The sequence below is a fragment of the Lactuca serriola genome, chromosome 4 (assembly GCF_051521515.1).
Source record: "Lactuca serriola cultivar US96UC23 chromosome 4, Lser_US96UC23_V15, whole genome shotgun sequence".
In the NCBI taxonomy this organism is placed as follows: Eukaryota; Viridiplantae; Streptophyta; class Magnoliopsida; order Asterales; family Asteraceae; genus Lactuca; species Lactuca serriola.
In genome coordinates, this window is record NC_136411.1 from 104,559,978 (window position 1) to 104,578,756 (window position 18,779).

At 40.9% G+C, this 18,779-nt stretch overlaps 1 protein-coding gene across 1 annotated transcript; it reads left to right on the plus strand.

The window, feature by feature from the left end:
- The first annotated feature begins 6,280 nt into the window (after positions 1 to 6,280).
- Positions 6,281 to 8,716, plus strand: LOC145102216 (heavy metal-associated isoprenylated plant protein 7-like). Its single transcript, XM_079039589.1, has 5 exons — positions 6,281 to 6,430; positions 6,557 to 6,701; positions 6,835 to 7,037; positions 8,014 to 8,104; positions 8,203 to 8,716. Exons 1-5 carry the CDS (start codon positions 6,419 to 6,421, stop codon positions 8,538 to 8,540), a joined length of 789 nt encoding a protein of 262 aa, XP_078895715.1. The 5' UTR covers positions 6,281 to 6,418; the 3' UTR covers positions 8,541 to 8,716.
- Positions 8,717 to 18,779: the final 10,063 nt, after the last annotated feature.

Sequence of the window (18,779 nt, forward strand, 5' to 3'; positions counted from 1 at the left end):
TTCGTTTTCCCCATCTTCCCTATCGTTGTTTTCCTCGTTGTTGACTTGGTTTTTAAACGGGTAGTCTCCAATGGCCGTCATAAATGCCAGGTTTGGAAGAAAAACATCCACATCAACATCCTACAATTAAGTCACAAACAAATTAAGTCATTAACAATTTAACAAACTATCAAACCCTCAAAGCACCAAATGAAGTAAGTCATTAAAATTTAACAAACTATTAAATGATCAAATCAATTAAATCTTTAATAATTTAACAAACTACCGAGCTACCAAAAATTACTACAAATACATCAAGTTCTTAACAATATAAAAAAGCTACTAAATTCTTTAAGAATTTAACAAGTACCTGTGTTGGTTGCAGTGCTTGTGTCTATGACTGCCATTGGGGTGGAGAACTTGTCCCGCAGCTGAAGAAGGTTTAGGCCCAATGCCTCTCACATGCCCCGTTCTTGTACCCAACACCTTCTCAAATATTGCGATCCAATCAATGGTGTTTGGATCACCACTAGAGTCAGCTATGTAATGAGTCTATAGAGCAACCTCAGCAACTAAGACATTCTGTATTTCACAAAGATTGTTAATATACGTTAAAACTAACGCGCGCGCACACACACACACACATACACAAAACACAACAATCTACTTCATTTTTAAGTAATAATAACTTACATATTGCTCTTCAACCAAAGGATCAGCAAATTTCTCTTTTTTATTCAAATGCGCACGATGAAATACTTCAAGTCTAATCAAATTCTGTTAACATTACAAAATATGTTATATATCAATAAACATTAAAAAAAATATGTTATAACTGAATAAGCATTATGGTAACTTGCTTTCTTGAAACAAGCACTACCGTAGCTACACGTCCCTCCACGATTTTTAACTACTTGCTTCTTCCAGCATTCTTTGTTTCCAGCGGATCGTTTTTTATGTTTTTCTTTTAAGAAGTGGTCAATAGCAGCATTTCAACGCTGTAGATCCATACCCATAGGGGCTTGAGCCCTTGCTGCCTCCACATTGCCTGCAAACCCAGTCAAACGATTTTTGCAATATTTGTGCAACCTCTATATTGTGCACATATTCGATTGTTCAGTGACGCCCGATAAGTTGGATCCATATGTTGATTTTTAATCGCTCCAAAATTAAACCATCTCTACCAAAAATAGAGAAATTAAAAATAAATCAAAATTAAAAAATATTATATATATATAATTTTATAAATAATTTACCGAAAGATACTAGAACATTCAAACACTTTCGGCTTCAGAAACGTATGTCCATGTGTCCTTATCAAAACCGATGTCCCGCCACATATAGCTCCCAACCTCCTGAATGAAACATTCGTATACCTCCCCAATCGGCATGTTAGTATTTATGTCGAATACTATCTTAAGAGGCCGGTTGCCATTAGCGCAAATAGTTTGTGCATTTTTTTTTATTTACTGTCATGTCTCTTCGTTTCGGAGGCACCGTTGCATAAAAAAATATTAGTCAAAATAAATTTTTTATATAGATACAATATGAAATACAACGAATTAGAATAAATCATAATTACCATCGTTCTGGTGATCACCAAAACCTCCACCGAACGGATGTGGTGGCTCTTCACCAACCGTCACCTCTATGGTCCATCACAACGGCCATGAGATGGAGCAATGCAATCCAAAAAAATGACATCCTAAAAAATTATAACACAATATGAATATATATATATATATATATATATATATATATATACACACACACACACACACACATATAATATGATATGATTACAACAAATACAAACTTTATTTTACTAGTCAAATATAAAGATTTTTTTAATCATTCTCGCCCTCAGACACTTCAGTGTCTGCTCTGCTGACACATCACTATCATAATCAGAATCTTCCTCATCATAATCAGTCTCGCAATCAGACACATTATTGATGATACTCGTTGGTGGCTCAACTTCATTATCATCTTCAACAGATTGACAATTTTGAAAGTAGTGGCTAAAGTCAATTGAGAGAGTGAAATTAGAAGAAGCGTTACTAAAAATGACATCGGTTGAATCATTGTCGACATTTTTAATGGGATCATGGTCAACATCGTTCATCGGTAGATCCCAAATTCTCCTGTGATTAAAATTGTCAACAACCCACCGTTGGTTGTCATTTTCATCACTTCGAGAAGGTTCTTGGATGTAAAATACTTGTTTGGCCTATGTAGCAAATATGAGTTGATATTCACTACTGAATTCGTGTTGTGGATCGATACAGGTGAAATTATTATCAGATTTAACTACTACAATATCGAACCACTTGCAACGAAAAAGTACGGTTGAATATTTATGAGGATAATGCAACTCGATAATCTATTCTAGCTGACCATAATATTTCTGCTTATTCTCTCCCTCAGTTAGAACCCCCGAGTTTTGTGTTGATCGTTGGGCGTCACACATAAGTACCATAAACCCAACATCATTCATTATGCAAGCTTTGTAAGTAAAAGCATTCACATGCGCACCGACTGAAAGAGCCGATAACTCCTTGTTAAACTCTGGAGATTTTTGTTTTTGCATATCATAGACCTTATGAAGGAACCATTTAGGGAATTCGGTTTTTTCATCACTTTCAATATGTAATTATTTGAATTCACTACATTTATGATATATATATATATATATATATATATATATATATATATATATATATATATATATATATATATATATATATGAAAAATGGAGAAATTAGAAACAGACAATGAATTAAAAGATAAAAGCACTTACGCAATATACTTTTTGACTTCTTCACAACTATCAAACACAAACCAATGTAGACGTTTTCTTTCCTCTAGACTGAGATTTTTAAATCATAAAATATTTTTATTTGTATTTTATAAACTAAACTATGACTTTTTTTTAAATATATAAAATATATTTCATAAATGATATTAGCTTATAGAAAAAAATTATGTATTAAAGAAAATGAAATTGAAGGATTTAGAAAAAGCTGAATTGGCTGCAACAATTACAAGTGAGAAAGCATCTCAAATTGAAAAAATGAAAGAGGCAAATCTCAATGTATATTCATATCAACTTAATTCTTTATTTCTTATAATCATTAAAACCTATAATGTTGTAATACGAAAATACAATATGTTATAATATAATAATAACTAAAATTGAAAAGATACTAATAATAACTTTCCAAGATGTCAACATTCACATCTAATCTAAGAAACATTTTTGTCCTTTCTTTCTCTTTTAGTATCACATTAACATATTGGTTTATTATTCTTTTTCTTCTTTTTCTTTTAAAATTTTTTTTATCAATGCTTCTTTATTAGCTTATAGAAAAAAGTTATGTATTATGATGTATTTATTTTATTTTTTTTAATATAGAAAAAAAATATTTCTGATAATCATATAAACATTCTTAAATTTTACATATAAATTCATGATAAACATACAATAATTTTACATATATACATCAATATTACATATAAATTCATGAATTCATACATGATCGACAAGTAAAACATATCAATTTACATATAAATTCATCAATTCATACATTATCAACAAGTGAAACATATCAAATTACATATAAATTCATCAATTCATACATGATCAACAAGTAAAACATATCAAACTAACATGCTCCTGCATACAATAGTTTCCATCAATTTCATAGTGAATAGTTTCCATCAATTTTACATATACATTCAAACAAGTGAATCAGATCAAATAATCAAACTAATATGCAATAGTTTCCATCAATTTCACAATCAATAGTTTCCATTAGTTTTACATATACATTCAAAATTCATACAATGATTAAGATATCCACATGCATACAATCCATATTCAGAAGTGAAACATATCAAACTAGCCTGTTCTTGCCCGGAAAAACGAAGCTACACTTGGTGTTAAAGCTACACCCGGTGCTACACTGGGAACTTAAAAACAAAAAAAAATCAGTTGTAATCGGAATCGGTGGTGGTTATGTGTGTTCAGAAAAGAAGGGAAAGAGAAATGGGTAGAGAAAACAAATCTCGTCGGAGATACCAAGTCATAATCGAAGGTGCGGTCGGCAATGGAGGTGACAGTCGGATTTGGAGGTTATACATGAGGTGGGAGTAGGCTTTGGAGGTCAATCGGCGGTAGAGAGCAGTGGTGTCACCGATGATGTCGTAAATCATCGACGAAGAGATCGTTTAATGGATTCGTAATTGGAGTTACAGAAGAAATGGAGTATAGAAAGACGAAGCTGAACAAAAGGGGCGACCCTAATAGCAGCGACAAATGGGCTATTAGCGGCGACATACTGGAGGGAACTAAAGGCGCCCTTTCTAGGGATCACCAACCGCTGGATCGGGTAAGAATCGTAGGGCCAGTATTTGGTCCAAGGTTGGTCAACGAATCAACACCTATAACGGCGACATGTCGTTGCTAAAAGTGTCGTCTCTATTGCCTTCCACAGAAATAAACCCTATCCGTTGGATTATGTACCGAACCAAGGGTCAGGATTGAAAGGGGCGTGTCTCCGACGGATCTTCGGCGCATATCTTTAGCGACGCCTCTATTAGCGACGACTGTTGTTTTAGCAGCGACACCAAACGTGTCTTGTCTGGTGTCGCCGCTAATGGTCCTGTCGTCGCAAAAAGCGACGTCCCTAATACTCCCAATTATTGTTGTGTGGTCATATGATTCTTAGAGGATGTTTGAGATTTCATTTTGATCATCAAATGGACTTTTACACAAAAAAATTATATTAGTTTTTGTGGTGAGAAAAAATCAATAAGTCATTAAGTTGCTTTTTAGAAATATGGTTATCTTAACTTAAGAGTATTTTTAAGGTAATATTGACTTTCACGACTCAAAAAGTCATAAAAATTTTAGAAAAGTTACAAATTTTAACTTCATAAAATCTCATATTTAAAAGGTTAAGAAGAATTTGTTTTAAGAGTACTTTTTTCCTAAATATTTTTTTTAATTCATTGATTTTTTAAAAAACCAATAAATCAATTTTGAGATAAAATCCCAAGGGAAATTATATATGTATCCCTCAATTGTATTATGTACCCCTAATGAAGTTAGTGTTTGTATACCTTATTTAACAATTTATATGAGTAAGAAAAAAGATAAGTAGCACCCGATCCCAAACACCCTAACCCTATGATTGAAATTAATTCTGAGTTTACAATCTATAAGGAATTTACTGATTATCTATGGAAGCCTATATGGTCCCATGGATGGTAACATGACGACACTAAACAACTTGCAGAAGCTATGTAGGCTTAGAGCCCCGTTCCATTATAGCCCATGTGAAAGAGCCATATATTCAACATAAGGGCATCTCCAATACACTCTTATATTCTATTTCTTTCCCCATTCTTCTCCAACCCTATCTCATTTTCACCTTTATTTTTTGAGATATGAATAGTATTCCCCCATATTCCCCCATATATGGGGGAATACTATTCATATCTCCAAAAATAAAGGTGAAGTTTGGTTGTCAATTTTAGTCCTTCTCATTTTTATTTTATACATTTTTAGTTTATTTTATATACTAATTATAATTTAAATGTAATATTTAATATTTATAATATCATGTTATATACTAATTTATATTAATTAATCATAAATATAGAGTTTAATTAGTAGAGGAGTGTATTTGACAATATATATAAGTTATAAAAATAGAATATTCTAGGAATATATTTTTTGGGGTAAAAAATGGGATAGAAAATGAAATAGGGTTGGAGATGAATCACTATTTCCTCCATTTTCTACCCTATTTATGGGGGAAAAAATGGAGATGAGTTGGAGATGGTCTAAAGATGATCTATTCTCATTCAAGTTTCCAATGATTTAGTAACTTGGAACTTTATATATATGATATTAATTTAAAATTACCTGTGATACGAATCAGTTAGTATATAGTAACTATTTAAATTAATATTGTATCTACATTTCTTTATTAACAAATTAACAATATGTTATAACTTTCGTACTTGTATTAATAGCATAGACACATTTGTTATTATAACACAATGTAAAATTAACAAAATATAATTGCATGATTTAATTATTTTACCTAATAACAAAAGTAAGTTAGGCTTTGTTATTTTGGCAATTGGTCCAATAGCCAAATCAATGCAATGAATGTTGCTGACTATGCATAGGACGCTTTGTCCACCCCACGTCAGATTTGCATTCTTACCTCCCAACCCTACAGCACCCACCCCACCCCTAGTAGGCTTAAATGTTGAGCCACCCCCACCCCCACCCAACAATCCATGAGAGATAGAGAGATATGTGGTGTTTTTTTGTGTTTAAATAGCGAAAATTTCGTATACTTTTGAATATTCAAAAAGTTATCAAAGGGAGAGTGTACTTTGACATAGGTATACAAGAAGTCTAATGGGTGAAGAAGTAAGTATCATTTTTATCTCACTATGCCTACTCTCCGGTTTCTTCAATTCATTCATGTATATAACAATGACTTGAACAACTACACGCTGATATTAACGAGACGTCTTTGTGTATTAACTTTTGAAGGAGAAGAAAGAAGAAGAGAAGAAGGTAGATGAAAAAGAGGAGAAGAAGAAAGAAGAAGAGGTTCCTCAAGAAGTTGTGTTGAGGGTTGATATGCATTGTGGGGCTTGTGCTAGAAAAGTTGCAAGATCCTTGAAAGGATTCCAAGGTCCTTTTTCTATCTTTAACAACTTCTTACTCTATATCCAACTTTATACGTTACCTAAGTACGAATATCAACAGTTAATTCGCTGTCATAATTCAAAATGATGTCTTTGAACAGTTTTTGTTTATATAAACAGGTGTCGAAGAAGTAACCACGGATTGCAAAGCCAGTAAAGTTGTGGTGAAAGGAAAGGAATTAGACCCTATTAAAGTTAGCGAAAGGATTCAAAAGAAAAGCGGTCGGAAAGTTGAGATCATATCTCCATTACCCAAACCGCCGGAGGCTGAGCCTGAGAAGAAACAAGAACCTGAACCTCCGAAGGATGAGAAGAAAGACGAGGTTAGTATTGCATAGCTTTTAAGGGATGTTTATTATGATATACAATCAATCATTTAAAGAAATAACGCACAATTACTTGTCAAGGTGTGGGACCAAATAGTATCCATTAAATTTAAATAATTATACTGGGATGTTTACAGTGCAACTTGTGATCTCTGGCACAGTGGCACTACGTTTGTGGTGACATGAAAGCTACAGAAACAAAGTCACGAAATAGTATTAATAGAATGAAGGGTCAAAAGGATGACACCCACAACTCACTGTGTCACACTTACCGATGTAAAATGATATGTGAAAATCAAATTCCATTATTTCGGCTAGCTCCTCCATATATACTCCACAACCTAGTTAACTCGACTCCGTCTTCTCCAAACAAAACAAAAGCAGATCAAAAAGCCTTGATTTTCATTTGGCATCTCTTGGAAATGATTTGAGTTTTCATGTACTTGGTGTCCTTGCTGTTAAAGTTAAGAATTTAAGGTCCTGTGTCCTTTTCATGTGGGATGGGTAAGAACCCTAATACTATTATTTTTGAAAAACTTGATTACCATCATCATTTATTGTCGTTGTTTGTCCATTTGATGCATGAAGCTCTTGAACCTGATGCATTGTGCATGGTATGTGAGTTGTACATATCACTCAAAAAGACAACAGGGAAAACTGTCATCTACAGGATGATATACTAAACCTTTGATTGTCACGTACAATGCTGGACGCCTGGACCAGCTGACATTTTCTTTTATTCATGTGTTTGATACCAACTTGCACCCATATCTTTGGACGCATGCTTCTTGGACTATCCACATTTTCCATGTGAATCTATCTTGGGTGGGTTCATTGATCCATCAGTGACCCGACCCCACAATGTGCTCACCCTGATATCAGTCAAGTACTTTTAAGTTTTAACTTCATTATGTTTAAAAACCACTCTAGATTTTGATCAATTTAACTAATTAGAGCTTTTATCTTTCGGCAGCCTCCTCCGGTCATAACCGTGGTTCTAAAAATGTCAATGCATTGTGACGCTTGTGCACAAGGTTTACAAAAACGGATTCGGAAGATCCCTGGTAAGCATTTTTTTTATCCAATAATATAGTTGTTTTTGTGATGGTTAAGATTTGTTGTACGTAACTAAATAAATGCTGTTATTTTTTTATGTACGTAGGTGTTGAATCCGTGAAAACAGAATTAGCAAAGGAACAAGTGGTAGTCACCGGTGTGATTGAGCCAGAGAAGTTAGTGAACGATGTATACAAAAGAACCCGAAAACAAGCTTCCATAGTAGGAAAGGCTGAAGAAAAGAAGGAAGAGGAAAAGAAAGAAGAGGAGAAAAAGGAGGAGGAGAAGAAGGAGGAGGAAACCGAAGAAGTAAAGAATGAAGAGGCCGATACGAATACAGAAACCAAAAGGAGTGAATATTGGCCACCGAAGTATTACATGGAGTATTCTCATGCACCGCAAATGTTCAGTGATGAGAACCCCCATGCTTGTTCTGTAATGTAGCATCAGAAGATTGAGTACTAACGGCAGCGTGTTAAGCGTTTTAGCTACCTAGTTAAGTAGTTATGATATGGTAACTACTAAGCAATACAATTTTATGTGTACTAGCTTAGAATATTATATTGTGTCCTTTAATAATGTTTCAACGTAGGGGCCAATTTATGACCCTCCTTATTTAATTTCTCCTGTCGTACATGCAAGAAGCCAAGTCAAGTATTTGAATAATAATTGTTTGACCGTAGGGAATTTAAATCAAGTCATATTGAATTGTCCCGAATCAATATCTTACAAATCCACTCAAATGAGTTGAGTGATTATGTTTTTATTTTATTTAATTTTATTTTTTTGAACCAGCGGGCTTTAATAACACATCCTAGGCTGCAAAAATGAAAGAAAATTATAAAATATTGAAAGGAATACAACATGCACCAACGTCGACTAGCCCATTTTCCTAAATTTGTCCCTATGTTTGTCCACATATGAAGTGCCTTTATTAAACATTTTATCTTCTTTCAAATACACCAAATAATTGCACGTCAGTGGCAATTTAAAAATTTCTTTTTCTTTCGAAAGCGATCTAACAAGCCACAAAGTCGATAAACTCTACCACAATAAAGATAGCTCTATTTGTTAGGTCAACCGTTATACCTATCATTAAGTGTGAATATTTTGAAAACATAACTTTCATTGGTGACGGAATATCATTGACAATATATAGAAGAGGGATTAACATATTGTGTACATGAGCCTAAACCTAGAAAATAAATACACAAAACAGAATACAAGATAACGGGTTACTTATGGGCTAACACCCCCCTCAAGCGAAATGTTGGGTTTTGACCAACTCAAAGCTTGGATCGAAACAATAGGAACAGTGGACGAGCAGGGTTTTTGGTGAAGATGTCGGCAAGCTGCAGGTGAGAGGGAACAAATTGGACCTTGAGTTTGCTATAAGCAACTTGTTCACACACAAAATGGTAGTTGATGTCAATGTGATTTGCATATTTGTGAGCCACCAGGTTTTGGGAAAGAAAAATGGCGTTTTTGTTGTCACGAAGCAACAAAAGATAAATAGGTAACTTAACGTGTAAATCTCGTAAAAGATGAACAATCCAAGTTAGGTCAGAGGCGTTATTTGCAAGAGCCCGATATTCAGATTCTCAACTAGATCTAGAGACAGTGGGTTGTTTCTTCGCACTCCAAGAAATGAGGTTGTTTTCTATAAAGATCGCATAACCATATGTTGAGCGCCAAGTCTCTAGGCAACGAACCCAATCAACATTAGAGTAGTCTTTAACTGTTGGGTAGTCAGCGGAGTGAGAAAAGTGTAGAAGCAAAATTGTAAAAGTCGAATATTGTGTTTGTATAGTTTCGCATCTTTATGTTATTTTAGTAAGTCAATTTTATGCGAAGTGTAATGTTTAGACTTAGTATATTTTTTGTTCACTCAGGTTCCCTATAAATAGGGACTGAGGATAGAAGTAGAGGATAACTTTTTGCAACTCAAATATCCTTCTGCTTATTCCGTGTAATCAGTCTTTTTCAATACAGGATCTGATTAATATTTACTCTTCGTGTTCATATTTCTCAATTATTCAATTCATAATTGCATTCATAATCTCGATAACAATTCTCTTCAATTGGTATCAGAGCAGGATTCAAACTGCTTCAATCAGATTTTAGTGTTAGAACCGTTTTGCTTTTCGAGTAGTAATTTTACTCAAAAATTTCCGCGCATTCTGGTTTTGAAAATCACATTTGATCTTCAGATTTGAATTGATTCTGCTTTTGAATTGTTAATTCGAGTAATCGATTAGCAATTTGTGATCATTTCTGTTAATCAAACTTCAAATTCATCGAGTTTTTTTTTCTTCAAAGCTTTCTAAAATTTTTTCGTGTTCATCAATGGCGAACTTTAACATCAACCAAAATTCCTATGTTAATTCCTGAATATTATGATCAATGGGCGGACAGAATGGAGGATTACCTGAATGGAATAGATGAAGAACTATGGAACTGTATTGATGGAACAGTTCAAGCTCATGCTAATGTTCAACCAATCGGAGCATTAATTACAACTCCTGAAGTACTTGAAAGACAAAATCGTCTGAAGAAGAACGAAAAACGATGCATGAGGGAATTAAGAGGTGCTTTACCTCCGGTTGTTTACAATTACATCTGTAGTTGTAAAACAGCAAAGGAAATCTGGATCACTTTGAAGGAGAAATATCAAGGAAGCGAGAAAACGAAAATCAATTCAGTGAAACAATGTATCGTTGAACTGAAAGAATTCAGACAAAAGGAGACTGAATCTCTTGAAGCTTACTATGATCGTCTGAATGAACTGGTCTATCGTTGCAACAGGTATGGGATCACGAGGTCACTCATGGAGTACAACTTAACTTTCATTATGGGCCTTCGCAAGGAATGGCGAAGTGTGAGCATGATGATTAACAACCAACAGAGTTTTGATACAACAATTCTGAACGATTTATACAATCAACTGAAAACTCATGAGTGTGAAGTTTCTGAAATGTATGAAGAGTCGAAACAAAGTATTGGAGGTCCTTTGGCTCTAGTTTCAAAGGTATCTGAAGTTGATGTGAATGAAAAAGATGATTCAGATAAGGAAGGATTTTTGATGAATTCGGATGATGAAGTTGTGGCATTCTACTTGTAACGACCCAATTTTTCACGTCCAAAAATTTTGTTTTAAAAACATTACTTTAGAAAATATTAATAACTAAAAACATCGTTTGATCAACCACAACATAAAGTGAACCATGTCTAAAAACCAAATCATACAACTAATCAAAATATCAGAGTATCAATCCCAATGAAGCTCGTAGCTGCGGAAACAAGGGAGTGTGTGTGTGTGTGTGACATGCTGCTACCGCGCCGGCTCCTTTCCCCTAGCTGAGGAGGTACCTGAAACCAAAACTGAAACTGTAAGCACAAAGCTTAGTGAGTTCCCCCATAATACCCCATACCATGCAACATATAACAACCAATGTTCAGCTAGGAGTTACGGGCCTTGCCCACACTCGGGAAGATACGGGCCCTGCCCACACTTCGCTAGCCGGGAGATACGGGCCTCGCCCACACTTGTGAAGATACGGGCCCTGCCCACACTTCGCTATCTGGGAGATACGGGCCTAGCCCACACTCCAACCTCGGAGAGATACGGGCCCTGCCCACACTCAACCGCTAACCCATAACATACAAGTATCACGCAGACAACAAGTATAAGCAACTCTATCATATTAACACATATATCATACTTGACTAAACCCAAAGATACGGGTTCGGCCCACACTCTAGTACTAGCATCTCGTCTACACGGGTCGGCCTTGGTGCCTTAGACCCGTTCCTACTGGAAAGGAAACTCACCTCGAATTAGCTGCTGGTCTGTGTGGGAATTGATCACCTACTACTGTTGCTGCTGCTCCGGAAACCCTCCGGCTGCAATTCCCACAATATACTCAATCAAACACTGCTCGCTGACCTTTAGGTAAAATGACCATTTTACCCCTGACCTTGCCCTAAGCCAAAGCCAGATTCAACTTTCAGTTGACCCGACTCGCCGAGTTGGCTTTCCAACTCACCGAGTCCCTACCCAAACGACTGCCCTGAAACCCGATCCTACCCGTCGAGTTAGGCGACGACTCGACGGGTTCACCTTCTTAACCAATATTCAAGTCCTTCATTCTACTCGCCGAGTTGTATGAACAACTCGCCGAGTTCATCTTCATCCGAAGAACACTTATGCTAAGACTAGCCGAGTTGTATGAACAACTCGCCGAGTCTGTTCTTGATCTAAGAAGATTGTTGACTCGCCGAGTACCTCCATGGATGAGTTAAGCTTCCGACTCACTGAGTCACACCCCGTGACTTGTGTGACTCACTGCTCACTCGACACTACGAAAGGGGGACAAACTCGGAGACTCGCGAACAGACTCGCCGAGTCATATGAACGACTCGCCGAGTCGCTGCCATGCACCTACTGAATACATGGATTTGCTCGATTCCAGTCCATGCCATTCATAGATCTGGACTTCTAGGACACTAATCACACGTAAAGTTTCCAACTTTACGTGTGGATATTCACCAATATGGATTTTAGGGCTCAAAATGTCTCAAAAGGGTAGATCTAGGGCTAACAAGCAACATGGGGCCATAAAGCTAACAGATCTGAGCTCCTGGAGCTCAATCTTGCCTAGATCCAGAGGCCAAACATCTTATTACGACATACAATGCACATACAAGCTTGGGGATTTGACCAAGAAGGACCCAAATGAAGTTTTAAGCATAGAATCAAGGGGAAAACGGGTTATACATCAAAGGAACTGCTGGAAGAACACAAATAATGCCTGGATGGCTTCCCTTCTTCTGGATCTACTTCCTTCCTCCTTCCAAACCTTCAAAAACACACACACTAACCTCAAACTCTCAAAGAATAGCTTAGAACAAGAGATACAGGGCTTTAAGGGTCAATGGGGGCCGGCTTGGGGCTAATAAGTCCTTTAAATAGGGTGCAAACCCCTGAAACTTAGGGTTTCATCCAACAGCTATGACTCGCCGAGTCGCCAACTTAAACATGTCCTGGGTCTCGCATCCACTCGGCGAGTCGGACCTATGACTCGCCGAGTCCAAGGCTAAAAGAAAGGAAATACTCAGATAACATTTACGTACCAGGAACTAGGTGCTACAAATCTCCCCCACTTATTTTAGACTTCGTCCTCGAAGTCTGCTGCTCGATCCTGAAACAGCTCGGGATAATGCTCCATCATCTCGTCCACCGGCTCCCAAGTCCATTCCGAACCCTTGCGGTGCTGCCATTGCACCTTCACTAGCTCCACCTTCTTGTTCCTCAAATCCTTCGACTTCCTATCGAGGATTGCGACTGGGCGCTCAATATAATTCAGGCTGTCATCAACCTGAATATCCTCCAAAGGTACTACTGCAGAATCGTCCACTAGGCACTTTCGCAACTGAGAAACATGGAAAGTGCTATGGATCTGGCTAAGCTCGGCTGGCAGATCCAGCCTATACGCTACCTTGCCCACCCGGGCTACGACCCTGAACGGTCCGATGAATCGCAGGCCCAACTTGCCCCGCTTCCTGAATCGAATGACGCCTTTCCACGGCGACACCTTTAGGAGAACCATATCCCCGACCTGGAACTCCAAATCGGATCGACACTTGTCGGCATAACTTTTCTGCCGACTCTGAGCAGTCTGAAGCCTGTTCCGGACCTGCTGGATCCTCTCGGTCGTCTTGAGCACCACTTCGGTGCTCCCCATGACCCTCTGGCCAACTTTACCCCAGCATATCGGGGTCCTACACCTCCGCCCGTACAACATCTCGAAGGGAGGGTGGTCGATACTCGCGTGATAGCTGTTGTTGTAGGAGAACTCGGCCAGGGGAAGATAGGTATCCCAGCTACCACCGAAACCTAGCACGCACGCTCGCAGCATATCCTCCAGAGTCTGGATGGTCCGCTCGCTCTGCCTATCCGTCTGCGGGTGAAAGGCAGTGCTAAAATGCAGACAAGTGCCCAACTCGTCATGGAATCTCTTCCAAAACCTGGAAGTAAAACGCACATCCCTATCCGAGATCACCGATACTGGCACCCCATGCCGTGCCACAATCTCTCTGATATAGATGTCGGCCAATTTCTCGGCCGATATGCTCTCCTGAATCGGAATAAAGTGAGCACTCTTGGTTAATCTATCCACGATGACCCAAATCGAATCCACTCCACGAGCGGTCCTGGGAAGCTTCGTGATAAAATCCATCGTGATATCTTCCCATTTCCACAGTGGAATATCCAACGGCTGCATCTTGCCATGCGGTCTCTGATGTTCGGCCTTGACCTTCCTGCAGGTCAAACACCGCTCGACGTACCATGCCACATCCCGCTTCATGCAGGGCCACCAGTAATCCAGACGAAGATCCCTATACATCTTCGTCGCCCCGGGATGAATAGAGAATCGGGACTTGTGCGTCTCCTCCATCAAAATCTGGCGCACGCCTCCGTGATATGGCACCGACACCCTACGGTGTAGTGTCAATAGTCCTCGGCTATCATAATCAAAGGAGGAAACCTGACCCACCACGCGCTCGCTCTTCCGATGCTCCTCCTTGATAGCCTCTTGTTGAGCCTCCCGAATCTGCCCCAATAGGGGAATCACCACGGTTATCCTCAAGCAAACGTCCCTGATCGGCGCCGCCTTGCGGCTAAGCGCATCGGCCACCACATTGGCCTTCCCCGGGTGGTAAAGGATCTCGCAATCATAATCCTTTACCACATCCAACCACTGACGCTGCCTCATGTTCAGATTCGGCTGATCCATGAGGTACCTCAAACTCTTGTGGTCCGTGTAGATGGTACATCGAACCCCGTAGAGGTAATGCCGCCAAATCTTGAGGTCAAAGACCACCGCCCCCAACTCCAAATTGTGCATCGGGTAGTTCACCTCGTGAGGCTTGAGCTGCCTCGAAGCTTAGGCAATGACATGGCCCCTCTGCATCAGTACCGCGCCCAACCCAGAAATGGACGCATCACAATAAACCACAAAATCCTCTACGCCCTCTGGCAGGGATAAGATCGGCGCCTCACACAATCTCTGTCTCAGCGTCTCAAATGCAGCCTGCTGCTCGGGCCCCCACCGAAAGACCACGGCTTTCTTCGTCAGCCGTGTCAGGGGCACGGCTATCTTGGAGAAATCCTGGATAAATCTCCGATAGTAGCCTGCCAATCCCAGGAAACTCCGAATCTCAGATGGAGACTTCGGAACCTCCCATCTCATCACGGCCTCGACCTTGGCCGGATCGACCAGAATCCCGTTCTGGTTGACGAGGTGTCCTAGAAATTGCACCTCGCGCAACCAAAACTCACACTTGGAGAACTTGGCATACAAGCTCTCCCTCCTCAGGGTCTCTAACACCTCTCTCAGATGCTCCTCATGTTCCTCCCGAGTCTTGGAATAAACCAAGATGTCATCGATAAAGACTATCACAGACCGATCCAGCATCGGTCTGCATACGCGGTTCATGAGGTCCATGAACGCGGCAGGAGCATTGGTGAGTCCAAACGGCATCACCACAAACTCATAATGGCCATAGCGTGTCCGAAACGCGGTCTTCTGCATATCCTCCTCCCTGACCCTCATCTGATGATAACCCGAACGCAAATCAATCTTGGAGAACCAAGATGCTCCCTGAAGCTGGTCAAAGAGGTCATCAATCCTCGGAAGCGGGTAACGGTTCTTCATCGTTACCTTGTTCAGCTCCGGATAATCTATACACATCCGATGCGACTCGTCCTTCTTCTTCACAAACAGAATCGGGGCTCCCCAGGGCGAACTGCTCGGGCGAATAAACCCCTTGTCTAGCAGCTCCTGCAGCTGCGTAGACAACTCCTGCATCTCGGGAGGAGCCAACCGATACGGCGCCTTGGCTATCGGAGCCGCGCCAGGAACAAGGTCAATCCTGAACTCCACCTGTCGCTCCGGAGGTATCCCAGGAAGCTCCTCTGGGAAAACGTCTGCAAAGTCTCGGACCACCGGAACCTCGCTCACTGTCGCCTTACCCGTCTCCCGGGTATCCATCACATACGCGACATAACCTGCGCATCCCTGTTGAAGGTAGCGCCTAGCCCTCGTAGCTGAACATACAGTGGGTCCACATTGAGGCCTCTCTCCATGAATCACTAACCCCCCCCCCCCCCGCTTGGGGTCCTGACCCGCACTAGCTGCTGTGCGCAATCTATCACCGCCCCATTAGGGCTCAGCCAATCCATGCCTATAATCACCTTGTTCCCACGCAACGAAATGGGAACCAAATCTACCAAATAGCGTTCCTCAAACAAACGCAGCACGCAATCTCGAAATACCATCGATGCTCGCACCGATCGATCGTCAGCAATCTCCACCTCCAAAGGGCAATCTAACTCGCCCGATGACTCATGAAACTTCTTGCTAAGCGCAAGGGAAACGAATGATCGGGATGCACCCGAATCAAATAACACCTGAACTGGGAGGCCGTTCACATGGAACGATCCTAATACATACATATACATACAGAGCACATATCAATAACATAACATCATAAAAATAAGATAGAGGGAACGAATCATACCCGTCACCACATCGGGTGCGGCGCGTGCCTCCTCGGTAGTCAGCTGAAATGCCCGGCTCCTCACCACTGGAGCCTCTGCCTTGCCCTGCCGACCATCCGTGATCCGCAGGGTTGCTGGAGCTGGCGCCTTCACCGGCGCCGAAACTGTCATCTGGGGGCAATTGGCCTTCTTGTGGCCCCTCTGGTTGCAGTGAAAGCACAGCAACTCCGATGTCTGAATAGCTGAAACTGGAGTAGTACAATCCCTGCTAAAGTGCCCTGTCTTGCCGCACTTGTAGCAGCCTACTGATCCCGTCCTACATGCCCCCACATGCGTCCTGCCGCATTTCCCGCAGCGGCTCGGTCCTGACTGGCCTTTCGGCCTACCATCTGATCCCCTGGGCTTCTTCCCCGAAGCCCCTCCTGCCTGACCCTCCTCTAGTTTCCGTTTCTGGATGTGCTCCAAATCTAGCTCCCTCTCCCTTGCCCTGGCAATCATAGAGTCCAAGGTAGGGAAAGCCGAAAAACTAACATGCTTCCGGATGTCAGCTCGTAGCATATCATGATAACGAGTCCTTTTCATGTCCTCGTCACCAGCATACTGGGGCACCAATAAAGTCCTCTCCCGGAACTTGGCGGTGATCTCCGCCACAGTCTCCGTCATCTGCCTCATGTCTAGAAACTCCCTGGCCAGCTGCTGAAGCTCGACAGCCGGCGCAAACTCTGCCTTGAACCTGGTCACAAAGTCCGACCAGGTCATAGCCTCGATAGCTGAGGCTCCCAACGAGTCACCCACTGACTCCCACCAATCCCGGGCTCGGTCCCGTAAACATCCTGCTGCATACCTCACCTTCGACCCCTCGGGGCAGAAGCTAGTCAACTGGGCAGACTCGATGTCTGCAATCCATCGCCTGGCAGCAATGGGGTCTTTCACCCCATGGAAATCCGGCGCACCACTGCCCCTGAAGTCCTTAAAGAACAGTGTGCGAGATCCCGACTGGCCAGATGCCATGTCGCTCCTGAACGCCCTGAGGCGATCCTCCATCAACTCGATGATCCCTTCCTTGATCGACCCGAAGATAATGGGAGTCGACTCAAGGATACCCCTGGTGATCTCTGACGCGATGAACTCGCGTAGTCCCTCATCAATCGGCTCGGAACCTGATCCCGAACCTGACCCCTCTCCTGAACCGCCATCCACCGGCCTCGATCGAAGTACCACCATTCTGCAATACATAAATGACAATCATTAGTGATACTGACACTCCCTGAGGGATCATAACTACCACAAGTTCCCTGGTCTCATCCTGGCCTCCCTCGGTTCAGGTACGGATCCTCTGCTTTCAGTAGTACGGGCCCATACTACCTTCCACATCTATCCGTACCTTTTCCAAGGTATGCCTCGACTCCACCAGATCCCTTTCACTATTGCTGATCACTGCTATACTCATCCTAGGCTTACCCTAGGGAAATCTCTAATTCCACTCTAACCAGTCCTCAGCTGCTACAGGCGTCCTTGTAATGCCAATTAGCCATTACCCGAATACCATCACATGTGACGAGGCTCAGATAATCCTTCGAGTATCGGACTCGTCCCTACAACGGTTGGACTCAAACAAGAGCTGCGCAGTAGGATCAAATCCGGCACTCTAAGATTATTCAACCCTGATCACATGTGACGTGACGCATTCGCCTAATGGCTAACTCCCATTATTCAGAGTCCCACGAAGCACGAAGCAAGCAGCATTCAGATAAGGGTAACAATCTCAATTAACTCTATCCACTTTCAGGAACTGAGCTAGCATAAAGTGCTAAGCTCATACTACCAGGCATAACCTAATCAGGCCACCCTACGTACTGTCTGCTCAGAAACTAGCATGCAAGTTCTCACACAACTGAAACACATTAAGCAGGCACATAAGGCATCACTCCTAGATCCTTAGTCCTATTCTAGCATGCTGTTCTACAAAAGCTGATAAACGTAACATAAACTTGTATGGGTACTTTGGGGATACTTACATGAGCTCGGCCGGTCGCGCACATCACACACTTCGTTCTTTCTCAAAACTTTTTTGCCAATTTTTGAAAACATTTTCCTTTAGAAAATCTTTTAATCCCTCG